This window comes from Bufo bufo, chromosome 2, assembly GCF_905171765.1.
Source record: "Bufo bufo chromosome 2, aBufBuf1.1, whole genome shotgun sequence".
Classification (NCBI taxonomy): Eukaryota; Metazoa; Chordata; class Amphibia; order Anura; family Bufonidae; genus Bufo; species Bufo bufo.
In genome coordinates this window covers 225,728,082-225,755,891 of record NC_053390.1, presented here as the reverse complement: position 1 = coordinate 225,755,891, position 27,810 = coordinate 225,728,082, and the positions used below count along the sequence as shown (strand labels likewise).

The window sequence follows — 27,810 nt, the reverse complement described above, 5'->3', positions numbered from 1 at the left end:
ACCTACTCCTATCTCCAGAACGGGGCCCAAGCCATGCCTGGCTGTGGATGAAGAGAAGGCTGAGCATGCGTGACTCTCTATATCTAGTATTTTCAAATATTTTTCACTTTTAGATCCCCTTTTTGTTACAAAACGTCACAGGATGTTGGGACCTCCACTGATCATCTGTAATCTATGAGGGACCAGCAAGTGTTCAATTTTCTTGCAGCGCCACCTGAGGGAAGGTAAAGCATTACGTGTAATGTATGCATTTGCTGGGTCCTAAGCAGCGAGACCCTGAGGAGCCAGTGCAGAGGATGGGAGTGGTAGTGGCCCCAATGAGGTATTGTGTCACGATTTAGTCCCTCAGGCCGTTGCTCCCTTTGTGAAAAATATAACTTGTGGCACATCCAGCAGTACAAAGTACAAAATGCAGATTTTGGCACCAGATGAGGAGGTATGGTGGCTGGATGGCAATTGATTGGCATTAGCAGGCATTTGTGGGTATAGGTGTCCACTGTAATATTCAGGCTTGATGTTAGTCTGGCCTAGTGGTGGTTTAGGTGTTGGGTGTCTGAGTCATAGTCCCTCACCCTGCAGCAGTGTCTATAATGCTGTAATTTTGCTGATCACCCTGCTGTTTTGTCACACTGGTGCTTTCTGAAAGCAGTGTTCTGAATTCTGATGGTCCCTCTGGAGTGATGGTCTCACAGGAGAAATAGATCTGGTTCCCAGTAGGAGCTTTGACATGTTCTTCCTCTCCCTTCTCATTCTCTGGACAGGAACTCCCCCTTCTGGCAGAAATCAGGACCAGCCTAAGAAGGAAGGAACAGGGTGGTTAGCCCTGTTCCTGCCAACCATTGCCAAACATACCTTCCCTAGCTGGAATATACGGCCAAAACATTAAAATGCATAACAATAACAATGCCTAACTATATACAATAAACATTTGCAAATACCCCAGGTAAAGGTTCTCGTTATACCTTTGCATTGCTCTAGCAAATTGATGGAGGATGAGCTCTCAACTTCTCAAGTAAGGAACTCTGCTCATAATAAATTCAAAATGTCTTAATAGAGTAATTGCCCTGTACCTTATGGTTGCAATCCAAACAAGAATTTGTTTTCTTTGGTCTGATATCCCGAATTACTGATTTGCCTCACACTTCCAAATACATTGCATTTTGTGCATGATACAGTGCTGAAATGTCAAGTGTACTTTCTATGTAACTTACTGTATATGTGGATATATTGTAATTTACATGTCTGTTACATGTTCTTGTATATTACAAGATTTCAGCCAATCTTCACTTTGCCAGTCTGTCATGCCATACTTGCCACTGTTGTAATGGAATTTAAGCCACACAGGCCTGTAATAGCATATTGTGCTCGAACAGAAGATATGTAGCGTACTGTAACTAACATGATGTTAACTTTGAGGGCACATACAATTCTGTGACAAGGTGACAGTTTCCCTGTGTCACCAATCAAACATGGCAATAGAAATATGCCACGTATTGTGAAACTTCCAAAGCTCTATCCATCATTGTCATTCACTGCTTGACATGCCTCATTTGTCAAATCTATTTACATTACAAACAAGTCCATAGGGATCCTCTGATATCCCTGTGAAAGAAAAGGTTTTACAGGTTCGTTTTGCTTTATGTATTAAATCATAAATGTATTACATACAGTTATGGTACAAATAAATCACAATTCTCCCTACATAATTTACAATATATTCATCGAGAGCTTTGCAGAGATCTAACTTGCCAATGGTGTCAGCTGTTTTGGTGCAGGAAAAAAAAATCTATAACTGATGTCAGGCCAAAAAATCTATTTTAATACATCTCCATATAATGAAATTGTCAATCCAATAAAATGTAGTATTGTGCAAAAATAGAAAAACGATCTGTCTCATAATATATGTCAGTAGTAACACTGTGTAAATTCATAATGGAATGTATAGGTGTACTCTAGTAACATTGTAGGTGGATGGTGACAACACTACAGCAGGTAATGACATTTGTAATTATTTATTGAATAAGAATACGATACAAGTAGTGGCGTCGCTAGAGTTGTTCTTTGCCCCCCCCGGTTGCCCCCCCGCTGATTCCCCCAGGTGAATACTATCTAATGAGCGCTTCCATTATGGAGGCATATGGGGGCTAATTGGAGGCATATGGGGGCTAATTAGAGACACAATAGGGGCTAATTAGACTATTAGAGGCATATGGGGGCTAATGAGGCATATGGGGGCTAATGAGGCATATGGGCGCTAATAAGAGGCATATGGGGGCTAATGAGGCATATGGGCGCTAATTAGGAATATGGGGGCTAATAAGAGGCATAATGGCTTATAATGGGGCTAATGAGGCATGATGGGGGCTAATAAGAGGAATAATGGGGTCTAATGAGGCATAAGGGCAGTGGCGTAGCTATAGGGGTCGCAGCGGTCGCAATTGCGACCGGGCCCCTGAGTTAGGGGGGCCCACAGGGCCCCCTCAAGCCAGGAGAACGCAGCCCCAGCTGAATAACTAAAATACGATTTACAGGGGGCGGAGCGGAGGCCGAGAGGAGAGGCCCTGCGTGACGCGCACTGTGCAGGGCAGCTGGGCAGGCGAAGTGAGGAGGAGGGGCCGGGGGAGCGGCTTCAATTGAGGTGCGACGCAGGACTTAGTCACGTACCTCACTGTGACCTCCTGCGTCGGATCTCGCGAGATGACGCGGCGCGGGAAGGCACAGTGAGCGAGGCATTGGTGACCGCCTGTACCAGGATGCCACAAGCTGTGAAGGAGAGAGAGGTAAGTATTAATTTTTTTTTTTTTTTATGTACCCTACGTTCTACCCTTATTGCAGAGGCACTGGGGGCACGAGAGGAGGACCACTGACAGTACTCAGTCAGTGGACATCATAGTATTAATAAGAGTGGAGACTGGAGAGACTACCATTATATTAATAATAAAGAGGGGGCTATTATATTAATAACGAGGGGGACATTATATTATTAATAAAGAGGGGGCTATTATATTAACAATGAGGGGGCCATTATATTAATAATAAAGAGGGGGCCATTATATTAATAATAAAGAGGGGGCCATTATATTAATAATAAAGAGGGGGCCATTATATTAATAATAAAGAGGGGGCAATTACATTAATAACAAAGAGGGGGCCAATACATTATTATTAATGTAATGTCCCCCTCTTTATTATTAATATAATGGCCCCCTCTTTATTATTAATATAATGGCCCCCTCTTTGTTATTAATGCAATGGCCCCCTCTTTATTATTATTATACTGGCCCCCTTGTTGTTAATATAATGGCCCCTCTTTGTTATTAATATAATGGCCCCCTCTTTATTATTAATGTAATGGCCCCCTCTTTATTATTAATATAATGGCCCCCTTGTTGTTAATATAATGGCCCCTCTTTGTTATTAATATAATGGCCCCCTCTTTATTATTAATGTAATGGCCCCCTCTTTATTATTAATATAATGGCCCCCTTGTTGTTAATATAATGGCCCCCTCTTTGTAATTAATGCAATGGCCCCCTCTTTATTATTAATATAATGGCCCCCTTGTTGTTAATATAATGGCCCCCTCTTTGTTATTAATATAATGGCCCCCTCTTTATTATTAATATAATGGCCCCCTCGTTGTTAATATAATGGCCCCCTCTTTATTATTAATGTAATGGCCCCCTCTTTGTTATTAAAGAGGGGCCATTATATTAATAATAAAGTGGGGGCCATTATATTAATAATAAAGTGGGGGCCATTATAATATACAGGGGGAATAATATTATGGGGAATGGGGGACTATCTGTCTGGCTCTAGCACAATATTGGGGGGCAGCAGGATGACAGTGTTGAGACACCAGGAAGGAGAGGATGATAGTAAAGTGAGGAACCTAAAAAATAATCTGTGAAACTCTGCAGAGACGAGAAGCGGCTGAAAGAAGGTGTCATGGCGGTCTTATCTCTGGATGAAGACGTTGAGAAAAGTGTACATCACAGGAGACGTCACTGGATGTAACAGGTATGGTGCGGCATTCTCCTGTAATAATATTACCCATGCACATATCTGTTTCTTGGTAGGGTAAGGGGTATATAGAATTTGACCCACACTGCCGCATCCGGCCCCAGACTTCAGGTAACACTGTGTTCTGAATTCTGGGGCCTCACACCCATCTACAACATTATCTGTACTCAGAGAGTTATCACTGTGTTACATAGGACTGCTAGTGATCTACTACAGTATTTGTTAAAAGGGGCGTGCCCGGGGTAGGGGGGTGGCACCATTTTTGGCTTTCCCCGGGTGCAGGCAACCCACGCTACGCCACTGCTCTCCTATCCTGTGAGTGTGACTGCGAGACACACTGACTGACCTGACTGACTTACTGAGGTGAGCGTCCGACCGACTGGGGTCCTGGTCCGGTTGGTCCAGTGAGTGAGTGACTGCGACTCTGTGTCTGTCCTGAGTGAATCCGGGCTCTGACCCGCCTGGTGGGAGCGCCGGTGAGATTGTGATAATAAGCCCCATGCCAGGGGGTCCCTGATGTATTAACTGACCAATAACATAGAGATCCCAGTGCCAACTGCCTTGCTGGTGAACGATTGGCATATACTTCTGCTGTGGAGTAGGGGGGGCCCAAATTGAACTCTTGCACCAGGGCCCATGAGCCTATAGCTACGCCCCTGCATAAGGGCTTATAATGGGGGCTAATTAGGCATAAGGGCTGATATGGGGGCTGATATGGGGGTGATAAGAGGCATAATGGGGGCTAATAAGAGGAATAATGGGGCTAATGAGGCATAAGGGCTTATAATGGGGGCTAATGAGGCATAAGGGCTGATATGAGAGGCATAATGAGGGCTAATGAGAGGCATAATGTGTCATCAACAGATGCCCCCATAACAGTGTGTCTTCCACAGATCCACCATAACAGTGCGCCTGCGGAAGCAAGCAGAGGACGGCACAGCAGACTGAATAGCTTCTTTTGTAAGTAAATAGTTTTATTATAAATGTATCCCTGCATACCGCAATTCTCTCGTATTTTGTAATATTATTTATATATACTTATTTTGTTTTTGCCCCCCCATTTTTGACTGTGGTATCTTTGTGACCCCCCTATATATTGTTCCTAGAGTCGCCACTAGATACAAGTAACATCACAGGTGCAACCAGCTCACAACTGGAATGTCTCTTAAAGGGGTTGTCCTGGCTGTTAATATTGATGACCTATCCTTTGAACTTTTATATATTTTGAATGTTTTTAAAAACTTTGTTTTTTTATTTTTTTTTAAGTCATCCTAGGTGACTATAACAAGCAATCTTTAGGTTGCCAATTGTATTCTGTGATAGATACTTATTCATTACAGAATACAGCATTCAGTATATTCAGTATATTCCAATGCAGTGCTGCCACCTCCAGGCCATTATTGGAATTTACCAGTGCTAGGCATCGGACTCTCAAGAAGGCTCTGGGCTATCACGGCCGGAGGAGGCTGTTACTGGTATGGGAGCATGCAAGTCCTGCATCTTCAATACTCAGATACCGTGGTCAGATTTGGCATCTGAGTAATTTAATGTCTGCGATCTGCCTTATAGCCCAGGCCTCTGCTATTCAAGGCCCGGGCTGCCCCCTGCGTTCATGAGCAGCACCATCTTTAAAAGTCATCAAGGAGTTAAAGGAAATTTACTTTTAGGATCATTATGATAAGTGCCACTGAGAAACAACATGTATATATAAATGGGATATAAATGTGTCATCCTGCTAACTTGTGATTCTCCTAAACACTTCTGACAATACGGCCATGTCCGAGCAGTTACGGTGCACTTTCCCTCCTTTTACAAAAACAAGCCTGAATCCAATAAAATAGGAAGAGTTCAAGTTCAAACTTCAACATTGCAGTGTGGCTCTAAAATGGCTCAGGCTGTCAGATTTTTCTCCACCATGCTTTACACTGTGTTTCAAACAGCAGAAGCCAAGGCTCAGGGCTAATGTCTGCAATCAGTGATAACAGCAATCACAACTTTAACCTTTAGATGCCATGGTCAAATGTAACCATAGAACCTGAAGGCTGAAAACCTGTAATTGCTCTGCTTCTATACCTGGAAGGGTTCTCCCAGGCAGCAATCGGAGGAGCCGTGTGTTAGGCTAGTTTCACACGCGTGCCCCCGGACTACCGCTCCGGCCCCATTAACTATAATGGGGGTGGTCCGGCTTTTCGGCGGCAGCGCGGCAAACATGCAGAGAGCTGACCGGAATAAAAGTACAACATGTCATACTTTTATTTGCCGTGCTGCCGCCGGAACTTCGGCCTGCCCCCTTTATAGTCAAAGGGGCCGGAGAGGTAGTCCGGGGGCACGTATTCACTAGCTGCAGCACGGATCCGACAGGCTGTTCACCCACCGGAACAGCCTGCCGGAGTTCCTTGCCGCTACTGTGAAAGTACCCTTAGCTCTGATGCTCTGGCTATCTCTGAAGAAATCCAACATATCAGATCTGTAGTTTCTATGGGGGCCTGCAGATAGCCTACATCGAATAGGACATACAATTCAGTGCTAATTCACAGCAGTTTAAGCTAAAAGAGATCTAAAGATCACATATTCTACTCTCCTAAGGAGGCTAAAAAAAGTTACGTTTAAAAAATATAAAAATTCTAATCGCCCTACTTTTCCTAGTATTAAAATAAACAATAAAAAACATAAAGATCATAGGCGTTGCCATGTTCCAAATTACCTGAACTATAAAATTATTAATGTATTTATCCCGTACGTTGAATGCCATAACAGAAAAAAAATTCATGACTTCCCTTCCCCCCCAAAAATTGAATAAAAAGTGTTCAGAAAGTCACACATTCAAAAATGGTATCAATAAAACTACAGATTGTCCCACAAAAATGTAGCCCACACACAGTTCTGTAGACATAACTATAAAAAAGTTATGGGGGTCAGAATATGGCGATGTAAAGATAAAAATACATTTTTATAAAGTGTTTATTTTTTAAGTGTATTTCAAGCGCAGATCTGCAACTTTGCCCGTCTTACGCCAAGTGTAAATAAGTGGGCGTGGTGCGGGCGGGGACGGGGACAGGCCAGTAGGCCCGTCTAATTTACCATTTACTACGGCTGTTTTAGTTGTAGAAAATGGTCTAAATGTAAGACAGCAAGGAAACTGTCTTACATTTAGAATTGGCACTGGATGCGCCGAAGTCATGGAGAGGCCAGCGCCTCTTCATAACTTCGTCGGATCCACCACTGGCTTAGGGCTTTATTAAGACCGATGTCTAAAACGTACAAAGTACAACTTGTCCCGCAAAATATAAGCCCTCATACATCTATATGAATAAAAAAATAAAAAAGTTATAGCTCCAAAATAGTAAGGAGTGAAAAATGGAAACACAAAAACAAAATATCCTCCGGGGCTTGAGGGGGTCAAAGCTTTTTTTAATACATATCTCCAAAAAGAGCTTTGTCTTCTTGGCTACGGGTTAGCAAAAAAGAATGGGACTGAAAATAGGAGCTTTGCTGATTAATTACGAGAAGCCAGACAATACAGCTTCTTCAGCTTGGTATATCTGGCAACATATAAAAACAAATTAATATTAAATGTATAATAGGAAGAACATCTAGAAATCTGTCCCATCCACCAATGCAATTCTGTACGATTTGTCATGGGACCGTTGAGAAATCATCCTGCAAAATTCCCTACATTTTACAAAACACTGCGCTGCATTTGGTTTATGGCAGCATATTTATGGAGAGATTGAGATGTTTGGAATGAGCGACATTTATCTTTCTCATCTGTTCTGTCATGCAGAAGCTGGGACTGATTTAAACGGGATCTGCCTTGGGATTTTTTTTCTTAAATCATTAAATATATGGCTGTGTCACATAGCACAATAGTTGAGGAAATAGTGGGATTTTTATAGAAACTTAGTGCCGCTCTATGACAGAGCCTGACACAACACAACTTCAGTGATTCTCATTGGTTCAGATGTGATGAGTATGTTGTTTTATATCAAATGATAACAATTAATGTGGAAAATTATCTTCCAACAAAAGATAAGAGCTGAACCCTAGGGGACAGATATCACCAGAACAGTCCATTTCGTTAATATAGGGACCAGCAGCAAGGTACAAGTGTGACTTTAATTGATAGTTACTTTATCCATACTATCTATGGCAGCACACCATTAAAAATGCAAACAATAGAACTAGGGATTAGGGATTATTCAGGATTACAGTGGTACTATACCGACTACACATGAAAAATCAAAGCTCTTTGCGCACATTTTTGATCAAACTTGTGTCGGGCCCATCTACCGGCGTCAAGGTGGCTTCTGCAGATGGGTACCTAAAATTAACAGAATTGCCTCTCGTGGGCTTGACCTAAGCCTACATTGTTCAGGGCGGTGTAGAAACCAGCTATATTTATACTCTGCTCAGAAGCCATGGGCAGATGGGTGAGGAATGCTCAATCTAAACATACTACAAGAAAATGTAGACTAGGATATCAGAAGTCACAGGTGCACTGTCACGGGTAATGGGAAGGGGATAACACCAAATGACACCCAGAAGGAATAGACCAGAGTCTAGGCCTCAAAGCTAAGGGAGAGGGCTCGTGATCTCCTAGTAATCCCAAGACCTCTCCCTGACTCCTGCCAGTATGAGTAGAACCTGAAGGTGGAAATACTCATACACCATTACCTAGGCCCTGAAGACCATGGCAGGCCCTAGGAATTGTGACAGGGAATGAGACTACTGGTTCCTTCCCAGATGAAGGAACCAGCGTCTCCCTAAGGCCTAGACACACACAAGCGAACAACAAAATGCAAGACGAAATGCACTTAGGTTAAAGTAGAATGGAGGAGCATGAGATCCAAAGGAACAACACACCAGCTCAACCAACTCCAACAGAAAATATCAACCGCATGGTAAGCAGTGTGAGTCAGAACTAAATAGGGCCTCAGTAATGACTACAAGCTGCACCTGACAAGAGACATTACCAAACACAACAGTGAAAGGAGAAAACAGAGAGATTGTCAGATACCCTCACGTGCTGCCAGTCTCTTCAATCTTCTCACCCCTGTCATGGGAGGGACCGTGACATGCACATCCATGAAGCTAGCATGCAGACAGCAAACCAAAACGTATCGCAACACACCATTACACATGCCTTGACGCCAGTAGATGGGTCTGGCACACGTTTGATCAAAAATTTGCGCAAAGAGCTTAAATTTTTCATGTATAGTACCACTTTAATCCAGAATAATCCCTAATCCCTACTCCTATTGTTTGCATGTGTAATGGTGTGCTCCCATATGTTTTTTTGTTTGCTGTCTGCATGCTAGCTTTATGGATGTGCACCTGTGACTATGGATGTACTAGTCTAAACTTTCTTGCTATATCCATGCTATGTTATCAAGGCTATTTTCACATAATAATTGGATTTTATTCAGAAAAAAGGATAGATGCTAAGTACCGAACCTTAAGATTTTTGGTACCCGGACCTGAACTTTGCCGAAAAAGTGTTAGTGTTCGGTGTTCAGGCATTTAATAAAGCTTGTTAAAAGGCTGCAGGGCAGCCAATCAACAAGCTTTTAAGCTGTGTGCCCTTAGAAGCCATCACAGCCATGCCTACTAATGGCATGGCTGTGAGTGGCCGGTGCATCATGTGACCCAGCCTCTATATAAGCTGGATCACGTGTAGCACCGCCACTCTCATGGGCATCACTGGAGAGTGGCTGGGTATCAGGAAGACGGGGACGTCATCTTTCCCCGCGGTTGGAGGGTACGACTTAGGGTTCGAGCCTCCCATCAGCCTGGCAGATCCACAGGCGTCCCAGCCGCCAATGTGGTAATTTAGTCCTCAGCTGTGGACCTTGCTGGATGAAGTTTCCCAGCCCACACACACACACACGCCTTCACCTGCTATTGGGCAACAGGAGAGAAAGCTTTATGGTCACCTTGGAGACCAGGAGCAGACACACACTCCCTCTGACTATAAAAACCTGATCAGAGCCCTGGCTCAGTGCTGAGTTATTCCACCTCTTGGTGAGACATACTAAGCACCCTAGGTACCTTCCTTGTTGTTTCCTTCTGGCTTCATGCCTCGACCTGGGATTTACCTGACTATTTTTGTTGAAGTGTCCTTAGTGCCTTGTTTACTGGCTGCTATCCGCCAGTGGGTTCCCTCCTTGCTGTTCTCTTTTAAGGCTCATGTTCTCAGAGCTTGACACTGGGGGAATACAGAGGACACAGATGATACATCTCAGACAGAGAACAGCTTGTCGTTGCCTCTGGGCAGCCTGGCACACAAGTGTGGCTACATGCTGCAGTGCCTGCGCAACAACCGCCGAGTTGCCCACATTCTAACCAGTGCTGATTACTGGGTGGCCAGTGCCACCCTGCTGGATCTCCGCTACAAGGACAACATGCGTCTTTAATTCCGTGACTGGAGCATGATCGGAAGATGTGCAAATACAAGCGCACGCTGGTAGACACGCTGCTGATGGCATTTCCACCTGACACCGGGGCCCAGTGAAAACTCAAGGCAAAGGCAGAGGAGGAAAAAGAAGTCGCCAACATAGCTGGGGCACCGCCAGCACCTCAGAAGGGTGGGTTAGCATGGCCAAAATGTGGAAAAGCTTTGTCAGCACGCCACAACAACCAGCACCACCAGCTGATATGGAACGTCGTAGCAGGAGGCAGCATTTCAGGAACATGGTGGAACAGTACATGTGAACACGCCTACACGTACTGACTGATGGGTCTGCCCCATTCAACTTCTGGATCTCCAAATTGGGCACATGGTCTGAGCTTACCCTTTACGCCTTGGAGGTGCTGGCCTGCTCAGTGGCCAGTGTATTGTCCGAACGTGTGTTCAGCATGGCGGGGGGGTGATCACAGACAAGCGCAGCCGCCTGTCCACAGCCAATGTGGACAAGCTCACGTTCATTAAAATGAACCAGGCATGGTTCCCACAGGATTTGACCATACCTTAAGCAGAATACACAAGCATACAGGCCGCACCCAGCCATTGTTATACTCCAGCACACTTTCTCTTTGTTTTCTTTTTTGTATTTCCCAATGTTTTGGGGTCGTCCCAAATTTATAAAAAATAAAAATAAAAAAACTACAAAAATAGTGTTGGCTACCTCCTCCTCCTCCACTACCGCTTCCACCTCAACCTCCTACTCCACTTTGACCTCCGCCTCCTAGTTCAAGATCATAATTTTAAACTTTTTTTAAATTCTATGTTATTTTAATTCATTTCCCTATCCAAATTTGTTTGCAGGGCAATTGGCCTGCTCTTATCCCTTTTTTGCTTCCTTTTGTAGCCCTCTAGCCCTTTCTATGACTTTTTTAGAGCCATTTTAGTGCCCCAAGTTCAGGTCCCCATTGACTTCAATGAGGTTCGGGTCAAGTTCGGGTCCCGAACCCGAACTTTGCAGTGAAGATTGGCCGAATCCGGTGAACCCGAACTTCCAGGTGTTCGCTCAACCCTATTTGTGTACCCTTCAAATGTGGGTATGATTATTTTTACTCCGATTGTTGTGATAGCGATCTATCCCTTGTAAGACCTCTATGCCTGGTCTGTATAAGCATACATAATCACTGCGGACAATCCTCATCAGATAGCTGAACTCACCAATACCATGTTAATCCACAAAGTTGCTTTATTCTGTATATAAGACAACAGGATACAGCAGAATGAATGGATCTCAGTATTATGCGGTCAAAAGATGATACTTTCTTTAGCATGCCATGAAGAATATATGTGTCCCTGTTACATGTGACCTGTTAGCTGCATCCATGATACAGGAAGTGCTGTACTCCAGAAGAAGGGTGGAGCATTGCAACAAAGGAAATGAGTCATAGATATAAGGGAAGAGAACATTGAAAAACAAGTGTATTACCAAAAAAGGCTACTAGATGGCAGCATATAACTAACCATAGAAATATCCATAGGAAATTGTTCAAAGAATAAACTACAGTGGGATGCGAAAGTTTGGGCAACCTTGTTAATCGTCATGATTTTCCTGTATAAATCGTTGGTTGTTACGATAAAAAATGTCAGTTAAAAATATCATATAGGAGACACACACAGTGATATTTGAGAAGTGAAATGAAGTTTATTGGATTTACAGAAAGTGTGCTATAATTGTTTAAACAAAATTAGTCAGGTGCATAAATTTGGGCACTGTTGTCATTTTATTGATTCCAAAACCTTTAGAACTAATTATTGGAACTCAAATTGTCTTGGTAAGCTCAGTGACCCCTGACCTACATACACAGGTGAATCCAATTATGAGAAAGAGTATTTAAGGGGGTCAATTGTAAGTTTCCCTCCTCTTTTAATTTTCTCTGAAGAGTAGCAACATGGGGGTCTCAAAACAACTCTCAAATGACCTGAAGACAAAGATTGTTCCCCATCATGGTTTAGGGGAAGGATACAGAAAGCTGCCTCAGAGATTTCAGCTGTCTGTTTCCACAGTTAGGAACATATTGAGGAAATGGAAGACCACAGGCTCAGTTCAAGTTAAGGCTCGAAGTGTCAGACCAAGAAAAATCTCGGATAGACAGAAGCGACGAATGGTGAGAACAGTCAGAGTCAACCCACAGACCAGCACCAAAGACCTACAACATCATCTTGCTGCAGATGGAGTCACTGTGCATCGTTCAACCATTCGGCGCACTTTACACAAGGAGATGCTGTATGCGAGAGTGATGCAGAGGAAGCCTTTTCTCCGCCCACAGCACAAAAAGTGCCACTTGAGGTCGGCTAAAGCACATTTGGACAAGCCAGCTTCATTTTGGAATAAGGTGCTGTGGACTGATGAAACTAAAATTTAGTTATTTGGCCATAACAAGGGGCGTTATGCATGGAGGAAAAAGAACACAGCATTCCAGGAAAAACACCTGCTACCTACAGTAAAATATGGTGGTGGTTCCATCATGCTGTGGGGCTGTGTGGCCAGTGCAGGGACTGGGAATCTTGTCAAAATTGATGGACGCATGGATTCCACTCAGTATCAGCAGATTCTGGAGACCAATGTCCAGGAATCAGTGACAAAGCTGAAGCTGCGTCGGGGCTGGATCTTTCAACAAGACAACGACCCTAAACACTGCTCAAAATCCACTAAGGCATTTATGCAGAGGAACAAGTACAACGTTCTGGAATGGCCATCTCAGTCCCCAGACCTGAATATAATTGAAAATCTGTGGTGTGAATTAAAAGAGCTGTCCATGCTCAGAAGCCATCAAACCTGAATGAACTAAAGATGTTTTGTAAAGAGGAATGGTCCAAAATACCTTCAACCAGAATCCAGACTCTCATTGGAACCTACAGGAAGCGTTTAGAGGCTGTAATTTCTGAAAAAGGAGGATCTACTAAATATTCATTTCATTTCTTTTTTGTGGTGCCCAAATTTATGCACCTGCCTAATTTTGTTTAAACAATTATAGCACACTTTCTGTAAATCCAATAAACTTCATTTCACTTCTCAAATATCACTGTGTGTGTCTCCTATATGATATATTTAACTGACATTTTTTATCGTAACAACCAACGATTTATACAGGAAAATCATGACGATTAACAAGGTTGCCCAAACTTTCGCATCCCACTGTATATAAATTCCCATCTACATTAATGTAAATATTAACTGTGTAACAGCATAATGATCATCATCATGCTTCTCTTGAAAAATAGGCTCTGTTCACATCTTTACACCTACAAAACCTCCCAGACACAAATTTGTTTACTATTCACACCTATATATTCAATTAATTATGGGCCATATACAGCCATGCAAAACCAGATAGAGTGCCAGTGCAGCTATATATTAACATGTGTACCCCCCCCCCCCCCCCACTCACTATCCGGGTTCCTACTCCTACTGTCCAGCAACCAAATGAGCCTGATATTTAGTCGATACCACAAACTCAAGCTCCTAAGCAACAACTCTATAAAAAAAAAACTTAGGGGGTCAATTTTTAAACAGAAATAAGCCTAAATTAGGCGTATTTCTTGCGCAGATTGCGACAATTAGGTGTATTTCTGCCGCAGTGTTTAGGCGTAGAAAATGGTCTAAATGTAAGACAACTAGGAAGCTGTCATACATTTAAAAGTGGCGGTGTATCCCGGCACCTCTACATAACTTCGGCGGTCTTAATAAACGCCGGTCTTAATAAATGTAAATTGCTAGTTTCAGTAGCCTAGTTCTACTACCAGTTCTACTAATTCCCAGTAGCCCATGGATTTTACTATTTGGAAAACTGTATGAGCAATTCTGCTTTAAAGAATGTCTAAGAATGTTCACTGAGGAAGAATTTAATGACGTAACAGGTCTGATTGAGGGTCCGATCTGAGAACTTGCAGGCTGGGGGGTCTAATTGGATGCTGGGGGGGTCTGATGGGGGCTGATATGTGGAGGGAGGGGTCTGATGAGGCTGATCTGGGGTTAATGGAGGGTGGGGAGGGTCTGATGGGGGACTGAACTGAGGCTAATGGAGGCTGGAGAGGGTCTGATGGGGGTCTGATTTGAGGCTGGGGGGTCTGATCTGAGGCTGATGGAGGCTGGAGGGGTCTGAAGGGAGACTGATCTGAGGCTAATGGAGGCTGGGGAGGTTCTGATGGGGATCTTATCTGAGACTGGGGGGTCTGATGGGGGTCTCATTTAAGGCTGATGGAAACTTTGGGAGTCTGATGGGGGCTGATCTGAGACTAATGGAGGCTAAGGAGGGTCTGATGGGGGTCTGATCTGAGGCTGGGGGGTCTGATGGGTTGTGATCCAAGGCTGATGTAGGCTGGGGGGTCTTATGGGAGGCTGATCTGATGACAGTGGGGGGCAGATCTGAGGCTGAGAAAGGGATAAAGGCAGAGTATAGGCAGGGAGAGTGAAAGCTGGGTGAACCCCTGTCTGGACCCCTCTGGGATGAGCTTGGCTGCCATTAATGCCAAATAAAGAAGTAAAGAACTAAATATATAACATTCTCAACAAATTAGCCATTTTCAGCTACCAGAATACACTGCTCTGGATCTTTCTTAACTGAAGTGCAATTTCTGTAACTTACCCCTAAGTCAATTATATGTTTGACCAAATATAGCAGTCAAATTTTTAAGTTGAGAATTTTGTATAGCCCACGAGCGATGTTACAGATATCCAAATGGCCCTTGGCAGCAAAACAGTTTCCCTACCCCTGTCATGTAAAGAAGTTGAAACCAGTTTGAAAATCCATGGTCTAGTGGGATAAAAGTGCAACTGATTAGATCTAAAACAGATAGGGGGAGTTTTATCAAACTGGTTTAAAGTAGAACTGGCTTAGTTGCCTATAGTAACCAATCAGATTACACCTTTCATTTTGCAAAGGATCTCTGAAAAATTAAAGGTGGAATCTGATTTGTTGCTATGGGCAACTAAGCCAGTTTTCCTTTACACCAGTTTTGATAACTCTCCCCCATAACCTCTATATGATGTGATTATACTAAGTCCTAGTTTTACACCTCAGGAACCTGCAGGCACAGATCATCTGGCACCTTGATGCATCCATACACATTCAATAGCTATCTTTCCCGACTCCCTCTCAGCTTCTTCATTTACATACACATTCTGTTCACCAGACACCTCTGGCGGTGGCTTATGTCGCAGGAGAACAAGGGGATTGGGTGAAAATATTCATTTTATATGAAACTTGTTTCCCTCAAAATTATCTGTTGGGGAAGAGTGGACAGCATGTTCTGAGTGTTGGCCAAACCCACCAATAACAATGGGTTCAGCCAACAAAAGACTAATTTGCATGGCCAGCTTTAAACACTAACAATCAAGTAGGCCATGTCACAGTACTGAGAGCCTCGATTTAAAATGGAATTATTAACCATTTACATATTAGTACTGGCGACCTTCTCTTTGGGCTACCCATAGACCAGGGCATACTCTGTTCCTAATCAAGGAGGTGGTGTGACCTATAAGGTCCTAATGAAGGATGTGGTGTGACCTATCAAGGAAAACAAAAGCAGACTCAGCCATTGAGTTAGGCTCTGTTCACATCAATGTGGTGGCTTTCATTTATAAAGGAAGCCAAAGTGCTGTTCCAGATCCATCTCATAGTGGATGCTAGTGCTCGAAAGACTTCAGTGACCTATAATGTACTCCATGTTCGTCTTTCTGATGGAAAAATGCTTTGCATGCAGCACTAATTTTTCAATAAAACATGACAGAATCTGAGATGTGGGGTGAAAAGTATCTGAGCATTATACAGAAGTAGAAAATGATTTTTGTAATACAGACAATTAAGAATATCTATGTGTTAACCCTTAATACAGATGTTTCATAAATAGAGTAGATGCTGAAATATGTAGAAAGAATACCACAATCTATTCTAGGCTATTCTGGGGACCAGTAAATGGATACATCTCAATATTGTAAATGCACAAATAAAATGAGGCGTATGATACGTAAACCATGAGCCGCAGATTCTGATAATACACTCTGCTGTACCTCCTGACTTCATTATAGAGCATTTTTTCACGCAGCCTTCTTGACTAACCTTCACTGGGTCATTTGATTTTCTACAAGTGGTATTGTATTTCAACCCCTTTTTAATCATACGATTGGAAGACTGGAGCTGCATCAAATGCATTGCCTTTATTACAAACAACCTTTGTGCCCTGATCCAAGGATGTACTGGGCAAATTCACGTATTTGTCATGCAGACTCCATGATTAGTCTAAGTTATAACTACCTGAAACAAAGGCTTTATTGAACACAAGCTCTCTGAGGTCCCCCAGAAATTATACTTAGAGACTAATTTTAAATATATGCACTAATGGTACCCATACCAATACCAGAATACCTATATGCTAATAGTAAAGTCATTTATAAGAAAAATCCAGTATGTAAGACAGATGCAGAACATTCATACAATCCACAAAAAGAACACAACGTACATTATAAATCTAAAATTATAGGAAAGTAAATGTGTATACTGTACGTTCATTCAAAAAAGGTTAATAGTGTTGCCTGGGTCGGATAAGTGGTTTGCAAGGCAGGATAAGAGTCAACTGATGTACTAACAGTGCTAGGGCATATTTTTTCTGCCTTGGATGAGCCAGACATGTTATAATGCTAGTAGTTTAGATATAGGCCATGGCCTTCCTGAGTACATTATTTTGCGTTGACATTGGGAATATGACTAGAGATGAGCGAATTTGAAAAAATTTGATTTGCCGGTTAGCCGAATTTTGCGGGAAAAATTTGGTGCGATCCGAATATATTTGCGGCAAATTACATTAAAAAACAGCTATTTCCTGGCTGCTAAGAGCCTTTATAGTAACATAGTAACATAGTAACCTAGTATATAAGGCCAAAAAAAGAAATTTGTCCATCCAGTTTGGCCTGTTATCCTGCAAGTTGTTGAACAGTGTGGCTTGTAGTAACATGCATAGGGAGTGTGCTTTGGTAGTGAAATTATCCTGTGAGTCCGTATGACATGCAGATGACAGGAGTCGCTCTTAGAATCACTGCACACTTCACTTATTAGGGCAGTCCCGGGGCCAAAACTGACCAAATAACTCAAGTGTGAACTCAGCCTTACAGGTCAATGTTATGGCCAAGTTGAAGCACACTCCTTTTACACCGTCACCAGCTGATTCCACATAGATGTAAACAGGACATGTTCTATTAAACGCTTATACAAGTAGAGCTCCCCCCCCCCCCCCCCCCGACAGAGTGGAGAGGGTATCTGCAGTAAGTTTGTGTTGACGTCACTGATTAATTTGCCCTTCCTCTGATCCGTCAGAACAATAACCCACAAAAAATGTACGCCTTCACTCGATCAGCATTTGCTCAATAATCCATCAGTATTGCTAATGCCCAAAAAAATCAGGACTGGATCTAAAACAGAGATGACACGTGAACGGAATATTTGCATGTCTTCTGTGTTTTGTACCCACTACTGCTTTTGTCTACCAAATCATAAGCCAATTCTGATGGGACCATACAGCCCATACAGCTGATATACAGACAGGATCCATTGTGCGTCTCATTTTTCCTTCCTTCTGACAGATCAGAAGAAGGGTCAAACAAATGATGATGTCAGACAGGCAGAAAGGGAAAATAGTGGCCCAGTGATGAAGTGGGGAGGGTGGTAACAGCATGAGGAGACCTCAGAGTGACCCAATCACAGGGTCTGGAGGTTGTGGCAGCATCAGGAGGCCACATAGTGGCACAATGACAGTCTGGAGGTGGTGGCAGCATGAGGAGACCACAGAGTGGCACAATGACAGTGTGGAGGTGGCGGCAGCATCAGTATCAGCATTGGGAGAAGGCCATCGAGTGGCACAATGATAGAGTCTGGAGTTTGCAGCAGTATGAGGAGGCCACCAAGTGTCACAATGACAGAGTCCGTAGATGGCGGCAGCAGCAGTAGCAGCATCAGGAGAAGGCCAACGAGTGGCACAATGACAGAGTCTGAAGGTGGCGGCAACAGCAGTAGCAGCATCAGGAGAAGGCCACCGAGTGAAACAATGACAGAGTCTGGAGTTGGCAGCAGTATGAGGAGGCCACCGAATGGAACAATGACCTAGTGTGGAGGTGGCAGCAGTATGAGGAGGCCACTGAGTGGCACAATGACAGAATCTGAAGGTGGTGGCAGCAGCAGTAACAACATCAGGAGAAGACCACCGAGTGGCACAATGACATAGGCTGGAGGCGGCAGCAGCATCAGTTGGAGGCCACAGAGTGGCACAATGAAAGAGTGTGGAGGTGGCGGCAGCATCAGGAGGCCACAGAGTGGCAAGGTGACATAGTGTGAAGGTGGCAGCAGCATCATGAGGAGGCCACCAAATGGCACGACAACGAGAGATTTCAGAGGTGGCAGCAACATGCGGGGACCACAGAGTGGCACAATGACGAGAGATTGTGGAGGTGGCAGCAGCATGAGGAGGCCAGTGGTTGCTCCGTCTATTCATTTATAGGGAATATGGGACAGAACAGAAGGTTAAAATTTCTCAACTTTATAAAGTGTTGCTTAAAACACGATTTAATAATACACGTTCTCCGGCACAAAAGGCTTTGGATAATATATTGGCGAATTTACGTTTACTTTCTTATAATTTTAATTAAGTTTTGGTTCAATATAATATTCAATATTTAATAAATGTAATAATAAAAATTAATTGTTGCCTAAGACAGGAGATAATCCACCAGTCTTCATTTTATTCGACAACATGGTTACGATGGAGAAAGCATTCCAAAAAAAAATTCTCTCCACCTGGAGACGAATCCTGTCAAGATTGATGCAAGTGCGGTATCGGCTGCTAATCGACCCAGATACTTCTGGGGGAACCTGCCTGGCAGGAACAGGCCTCTAGTACAGTGAGAAACAGAAGTATTTGAACACCCTGTGATTTTGCAAGTTCTCCCACAAAACATGGAGGGGTCTGAAATTCACATTGTAGGTGCATTTCCACTCTGAGAGACAGAATAAAAAAAAAAAAAATCAGGAAATCCCATTGTATGATTTTTTAGAGAATTTATTTGTCTTTTTGACCGAAAATAGTTCAATAAGGATTTTACTGCATATAACCGCAGCGCTGACCACTGAATTGATTTTGTTTTTCGGCCGAAATATTTCAATAAAGATTTTACCACATATAACTGCAGCCCTGAACGTTGAATACATTTTATTTTTTGACCGAAATACGTCAATAATGCTTTTACCACATATAACTGCAGCACTGAATGCTGAGTAAATGTTGTTTTTCAACCAAAATAAGTCACAAAAGGTTTTACCATATATAACTGCAAAAGTGAACGCTAAATATATTTTGTTTTTGTACTCATATAATAATAACTGCAGAAGTGAAATGCGTATATAATTTTCTTCTTCCACAGATATAAGCCACTAAAGGCTTTTCAACATAGCACTTGCACCCCAATAACAAGAACAAATTGCTGGAATGATAGAGCTGTATAATGGCTATTTGGATCCCCAAATAATCTTTCCCTGCACTTGTAATTCGCTTTTCTGGCACCATCCCTAGCGCCTTCTGATGTCTCTCCCTGCACTAAGATGCTGTGAAATGATTCCTCCCTATCCTTTCCCTGCACTTATAAATAATTTTTTCATTTTTTTTTTATTCACAATGAAGTTTTTCCTATCGCTGTCCCTGCACTCAGAACACTTGAAAATTTCTGACTATAAGATGGCCGCAGTATTTATAGGGCTGTGACATCACAGGGCTGGCTGCCGATTGACTGCATGCATGGCATTATGGGTCAGCCCACCTTCCCAGAGTTCATTGCCCCATGTCCTCACATGTGTAGCCGCCATTTTAGGAAAAATTGCAATTCTTTACCACGAAGCGCGAGGAAATTCGCATTTGTTGCAAATCAAATTTTTCCTGAAATTCAGATCGAATTTCACTTCGTCTGATTCGATTTGCTCATCTCTAAATATGACGGCTATCCACTTATTTTTTATCTATTTATTCCTATTTGTCATGGATATATTTATTGTGTCCTGTTCACTAAAGATATAACTATTATTTACTATCTATCATGTTTTAATCAAAAAGGACATTATTTCAGCTCATTTTAATCAAATTTTCTATGTATTAACCAAACACAAGAAAGGCCCCGGACTGTTTCAGTGTGCACCACACTGCAGTTTTCAAATCAACATAGTGCTTTGGTATATAACATTGTTGCTTGAAGAGAAGGCAATTTGCCTTTGCAATGTGTTGATCTACATTACCAGTAAAGAATACATTTTATCATACAGTATTATGGGTTTCTGGTCAATGACCCGGAGGGCTCAGAAGACAGCACTGCAGATGTTCTGATTTTTATACTTACCCCTGAGATTGGAATAGAGGATACATCATTAGTGATTAAAGAGGTTATAGGTTTTCAGCAAATAAAGCTTATTTAATCTACAATGAAATGTACAAATTCCCAAAATACTTCCTGCATCATTACCTCATGATATTGAGGCTTTCTGCATGTTGCCATCCTTAAAGGGGTTTTCTGAGAGTAGAATATTGAAGACCTATCCAATATCTGATCGGCGGGGATCAGATCAGCTCACTGTACAGTAGCTGTGCTTAGTATTGCAGCCCAGGCCCATTCACTTGAACGGGAATAAGCTGAACCTAGGCCATATGACCAATAAATGTGACCTCACTGGCCTCTTTAAACAGCTGATCGGTGGAGGTGCCAGGAGTTGAACCCCACTGATCAGATATTGATGGCCTATCCTGAGGATAGGTCATCAAGATTTTGTTCCCAGAAAACAGTTTTAATGTTTATTTCCAAGGGACAAATGCTATTCACCTTCTGTTTCATAAGACACTCCCGCATATTTAGCATTTGTTACTTCATATGCTTTTGCTCCATTGGCATTTTCATGTGTCGGGATAATGGCTTATTAACATTTGATTTTTATTATACTTTAGATTATGTTTCGATAATAAAGAATCACTGAGAGAAATTGTGTTTATACTGGTCAAAAAAATGAGTAAATGCAGCGCAGTGTGGAGCTCCTCTTCCACCACAGGCACCATTACCATTTGCATGGTCCACTACATAGAAGGTACCCCAATGATCTATAGTCATCCCTAGCTCCAGGATTTATCATATGCTTTACTGTGAATCACAAAAGTTAGATTACTACTTACTTTAACCACATCTTCGTCTGAAGACTTGCATTCCACTAGTTCTGAAATATCCATCACAGACCCATTTTCTTCGACTGAAACAACTTTCACTGGCACTGCTACGGTCTTTCCTGTAAGGATTGCAGTGTTCAAGATCTCTGTGTCCTAAAAAGAAATAACAAAAATATTAAACAGCCTATAATGTGTCATAACAACTAACAACTGTAATACACATCTATATTTATTTTTTGTTTAACAGATAGTCCACACGAATAAGCCTTTTAAGCATTTTTAAAGCATTTCATAATATTTCAGTGATCTTTAGATTATAAAGAAACCTAATGCAGAATTGTTATCCTAACTATTATGCTCCCTTTAGACATGAATTCAGTAGCATCACTGTGCTAAATATTTTGTAGAAGTATCTGCTATAATAATTCCATTCTTTAAATGCCTGGAATGTATATTAGATGAAGATATATTTTTAAGATTAAAAGAAAATTCCTAAGCTCGACTATAACCAAATAGTTCATAAAGTATGCAGAAAGTATTTTGGGAATTTGTACATTTCATTATAGATTAAATAAGCTTTATTTGCTGAAAACCTATAACCTCTTTAATCACTAATGATGTATCCTCTATTCCAATCTCAGGGGTAAGTATAAAAATCAGAACATCTGCAGTACTGTCTTCTGAGCCCTCCAGGTCATTGACCAGAAACCCATAATACTGTATGATAAAATACAGTATAGTTCATAAAAGCAAAGATCACTGTATGTGATATCTCTCTCGGCCCAAGGCACTTCTCATACCAACTGGCTCAGATGGGGATTCACAAGTCTCTTATAGATATTTGCATTTTTATATATTTTTCTGTGAAATGAATATTTAAAAATAAAATAAAATATATATATATTTTTTTTTTTTTATGTACAATTTCCATTCAGAACACTTCAGGTGATTCATTAATGTGCCCTGATATACAGAAGGCATACATGCTGGCATCTTCCATTCCATTCCGTTTTGAAAATTCCATTAGAAAAGTTCATATAAGGATATATGATTCAGGAATGGATGTTTCAGCTTTGTAGAGTTTTGTAAAAGGCATCTATTCCTTAATAGAATGTAAATAACTCACCAAGGACAAATACAAAGGCATACAAACCAATAGCCTTTCTAGGGTTAACATGGTGAACCTCTGATTTCAGGACCAATAAGTCTCAATGCTTCTCCAGGACAACCTGGAGGATAATGTACACTTTGTTATGTAATTCCAATGGATGTGAAAAGTTAACAAATCAACTCCAGATCAACTATAAGTGATCACATGGACACCCAGTAATACTAGTAACTAGTGTTGAGCGAAGAAACTTTGTGGACTTCGATCCAAATTTCAGGGAAAATTCTACTCACCGCAAAGCCAAATTTCCTTGTGCTTCGTGGAAATAAATCGCGAAGAGCTGGGTGTGGGCATCTTGACTGAATATCCCGCGCAAAATCCCGTGAGATTTCGCGCTTGATCTTCAATCAAGATGGCCGGCTCTTTGCGATCAAATGGATGAGGTAAGTATGATTTTATTTATTTATTTTTTAATTTTACACTGTAATATTAATGTCAGATGCCTCGATCAGCTATGAATGCAGCATCTGAGGGGTATAATGATGGGGAGCGGTACAATTTCTGCTCCCTGTCATTGCAGCCACTCTTACAAAGAAATGCGCTTTGTGGCAAAGTAATTAGTCAGAAAGTTAATTTTTTCCCCATACTTCGCTCATCTCACCCCTTAAGGACAGGGCTAATTTTAGTTTTTTGTGTTTTCGTTTTTTTCTCCTCACATTCAAAGAGTCAGAACTTTTTAAAATGTTCTGTTCACCTAGCGACATGAAGGCTTACTACAAGTTGTATTGTGTAATGGAATCATTTGATGTACCATAGATTGTACTGTAAAATGGGAAACAAATCTTTGTGCGTTGAAATTGAAAAAGACAGACCCCAAGGTTGTCAAGGTTGGGGTCCCTCTATCTGACCTCACAGATGCTGCAGTCACTACTGACAGGGGCATCTGAGGGTTTAAATGAATGGGATCAGAGTCATGTCCATTACCGGTCTCTGCCGGTGGGTGTAGGCTGTTTTATACAGCTGACACCTGCCATCTATGGAGCAAGCTCAGTGCGTGAGCCCATTCCATACAACCAATTAACGCTCTTGATAAACAAGTATGTCATGGTGGGTTAAGAGAATATTGTGTGTCTGCCTGTGGCTTTCTACAGTACAGTGAAAACAGTTGTATGTCGGGCCCTGGGGGTGATCAGGTGATCAATTTGGTGGTGGTTTTTACCCAAAAGGAATTGACTTTGATTAGTGTATATGTCATCTTAATATACTTCAATATGTGAGTACAGCATATTACAATTATAAGTCTATACTACTAGTGGCTAAACAAAACAATTTGGCTACCACAAGTTCTAAAAGAATACAGCAAACTTCTAGTTATAAGCTCAGTGTTTTCATAAAGAAATTGCTCCTCCACTGAACCCTTCCTCTCCGCATTTCTCAGGCTTGTCTTATGTAAGGCTACTAGGAGTGCAGACCTATAGCTGTATTATACTGCTTTTACATAGGTCAGCATTTTCATATCACAAATGCCTTCATTCAAAATCAGGAAAGCTAGATGCTTGCTCTTCTGCCCCGAACACTTTCTTCCTATGCTTTGTGGAGGAGATTCCCAATGTGACTCCTGCGGTTTCATTTTTTTCTCCTTCATTTACTAATCTTACAGAGCCTGTAGAAATGAACATTTCAAATACTGATGGATGGGCCAAAACATGACATGGCCCACATTTTCTGTGTATGTCCTTGCAATTGCTGCTTAGACAGGTGGCACTTGATGTAAATTCCAGGATCGAATGGAATTGATATGGTGTTAGAACAACTGATACAACCTCTACCTAATGTAGTGTGATACATCTACATATGCGGACACTGGATTTTCTATTGGAATACTATATCTCTGGGTTTATTTCTGGTCTTTTCTAGAAAAAAAAAGGTACTTATGCTAAAGAGGAAGGAATTCAGTGAGTGCTTAAACTATAGGAGCAAAATGAATAACGCAAAGGGGGAGATTTATCATCTCCCAGCACCAGAAAAGTGGAGTTAAAAAGTCACAAACACACATTTTCAATTCAACTTTATTTTTTATTTTTTTGCAAAGGACAGTTTAAAGCTGCCCTTACTACTTATCAGAAAGGGAGCATGGCCAGCAGCCTCAACAAAGTTATCTTCATTTATACCAGTTTTCTTGCCCAAATGAAGCCAGCTCAGAGCTGCTGTAGATTTCTGTTTAGGTGCATAGAATGCCAGAGGATACGCCTAATTTATGATGAGGTCCCTCCCTAAAGTCTTTGTAATGTTTTGTATCCAGGAATTGATTTCTTTTCATCTGAGCCTTTTTTTTTTTTACTTTAAGCGTCATCTAAATAACCAGTGTATTATCAATGGCAATGATGTATCTCACCTATCTTTACAGTAACTGCAAGCCAACAAAATACACAGCATTGTTGCCTTGCAGCGCAGGGTTCCTGGGTTCACATTCAACAAAGGGAAACATCTACATGGAGCTTGTATGTTCTTTCCGTTTTGCGTGTGTTTTCTCTGCTTATTCTGTTTTCCTCCCATGCTCACACTCCTATGAAAATTGTTGGGGAAGGAGTGCCTAAATGGCAGCCGCTGACTTCCCTGCTCCACATATCAAGAAGAATTTCTAAACTGTGCTTTGAGTCCCTTGGTTGAGAAAAGTGCATTACAAATGGTTGTTGCAATATGCTCAGTTTTCCAATTTTGCTTCTCTAACTTGACATCGTTAATAATACATTATCATAAATAGCATTTATTGGCATGTATCGTATTTCAAGGAATACACGGACACTACAAGATTATAGTTATCTAATGATATTTTTTGTTTTAACAAGCCATAGATTAATTTATAAGCAAACTTTTCTTTTACAATGATTTTTATGCTTTGGTTTTTGTCTGATGCATCGTCCATTGTAAAACCAAATGTTTTCATTCTAGCTTTCTTAATGTCTAAATGGACTGTTTAATTAACCACGGGTAAGGCTGAGAGCGATAACGATGGAAGAGGGGTTAACTCTACAAGTTGTTAATGACTATGAAGATGTAATTTATGCATACCACCTACACTCCATGCTTAGACTCTACAAAAGAGATTTGTCCCACTTTTCAGCTAGCTAATAAAACTAATACTATGTTCGACTGACTTTATTATGAGCAAAACCATGGATGCTCCTTATACTGGAGCTTATGTTACTCCAAGGAATACACCAATTAATTCTTAGCACTGGTTTGTAGACAATTGCCATTCAGCTGTAAGATGCCAAGCACTCAAATGGGACTAATTTAAGTACTAATTTAACATTAACTTGGGCTGAATGAGCAAGTAAAATGACAGTTACTAAACAGAACTTGCCAGATTTTATGGCCTTAGGTATAATTTGATAGAATTACAATATATTACATCTATCGAGTTTGCTGTTATGTTTTGTGTGTTTTTATTCTCATTTGTGTTTTAATGGTTAATTACCAGCCACATGTCATGATTGGTGTAATATATAAGAGCCTCTATCTTCAACACTTGGTCTAAGGCCACATAAAAGGCTGAGTTCACACTTCAGTTATTTAGTAAGCTATTTCCATCAGTTATTGTGAGCCAAAACCAGTAGTAAAGCCTGCACAGAGATAAGGTCTAATGGAAAGATCTGCACCTGTTCTGTGTTTCTGACCCGCACCTGGTTTTGGCTCATGAAAATAACTGATCAATGAACTGAAGTGTGAACCCAGCCGTAGATGAAAGTCGGCCATTTTGGACAATAATCATTTTAAAATTATATGCAAGAGATTGTTCCTGATGGTCAGTAACCAATAAGTCTGCCAAAGAGATGATCATTCTTGTTGAATTTTTTTGTCGCTACTATTTGATAAAAGTATGGAGGACATTTATCAAATCTGGTGCAAATTTTTGTGACTTTTGGTCATATTTCTGCGACATTTGGTGAGTGAAAAGTAGGTCGGGATTAAAGATTAGAACAGTGCCTCATTTATGTACGACTTTTTCAAAAGTCACAAAAATGTCACATCACCGCGACAGGCAACCTCCTGGTTTACTGACAGTGGCTGAACAACATGCATCAAATTTAATAAAAACATATACATGCTTGTACAGTCGTGGCCAAAAGTTTTGAGAATTACATAAATATTGGAAATTGGAAAAGTTGCTGCTTAAGTTTTTATAATAGCAATTTGCATATACTCCAGAATGTTATGAAGAGTGATCAGATGAATTGCATAGTCCTTCTTTGCCATGAAAATTAACTTAATCCCCAAAAAAACTTTCCACTGCATTTCATTGCTGTCATTAAAGAACCTGCTGAGATCATTTCAGTAATCATCTTGTTAACTCAGGTGAGAATGTTGACGAGCACAAGGCTGGAGATCATTATGTCAGGCTGATTGGGTTAAAATGGCAGACTTGACATGTTAAAAAGAGGGTGATGCTTGAAATCATTGTTCTTCCATTGTTAACCATGGTGACCTGCAAAGAAATGCGTGCAGCCATCATTGCGTTGCATAAAAATGGCTTCACAGGCAAGGATATTGTGGCTACTAAGATTGCACCTCAATCAACAATTTATAGGATCATCAAGAACTTCAAGGAAAGAGGTTCAATTCTTGTTAAAAAGGCTTCAGGGCGTCCAAGAAAGTCCAGCAAGCGCCAGGATCGTCTCCTAAAGAGGATTCAGCTGCGGGATCGGAGTGCCACCAGTGCAGAGCTTGCTCAGGAATGGCAGCAGGCAGGTGTGAGCGCATCTGCACGCACATTGAGGCGAAGACTTTTGGAAGATGTCCTGATGTCAAGAAGGGCAGCAAAGAAGCCACTTCTCTCCAAAAAAAACATCAGGGACAGATTGATCTTCTGCAGAAAGTTTGGTGAATGGACTGCTGAGGACTGGGGCAAAGTCATATTCTCCGATGAAGCCTCTTTCCGATTGTTTGGGGCATCTGGAAAAAGGCTTGTTCGGAGAAGAAAAGGTGAGCGCTACCATCAGTCCTGTGTCATGCCAACAGTAAAGCATCCTGAGAC

The 27,810-nt window shown here is 41.5% G+C and overlaps 1 protein-coding gene across 1 annotated transcript in view; it reads right to left on the bottom strand.

Moving 5' to 3' along the window:
- TMEM132C (transmembrane protein 132C) overlaps positions 1–27,810 on the bottom strand; it is an 808,013-nt gene that overhangs the window by 76,374 nt on the left and 703,829 nt on the right. Inside the window, exon 5 of the mRNA XM_040416234.1 lies at positions 21,674–21,817. Coding sequence (XP_040272168.1) covers positions 21,674–21,817 — 144 coding nt within the window. The remainder of the gene's footprint in view (positions 1–21,673; positions 21,818–27,810) is intronic.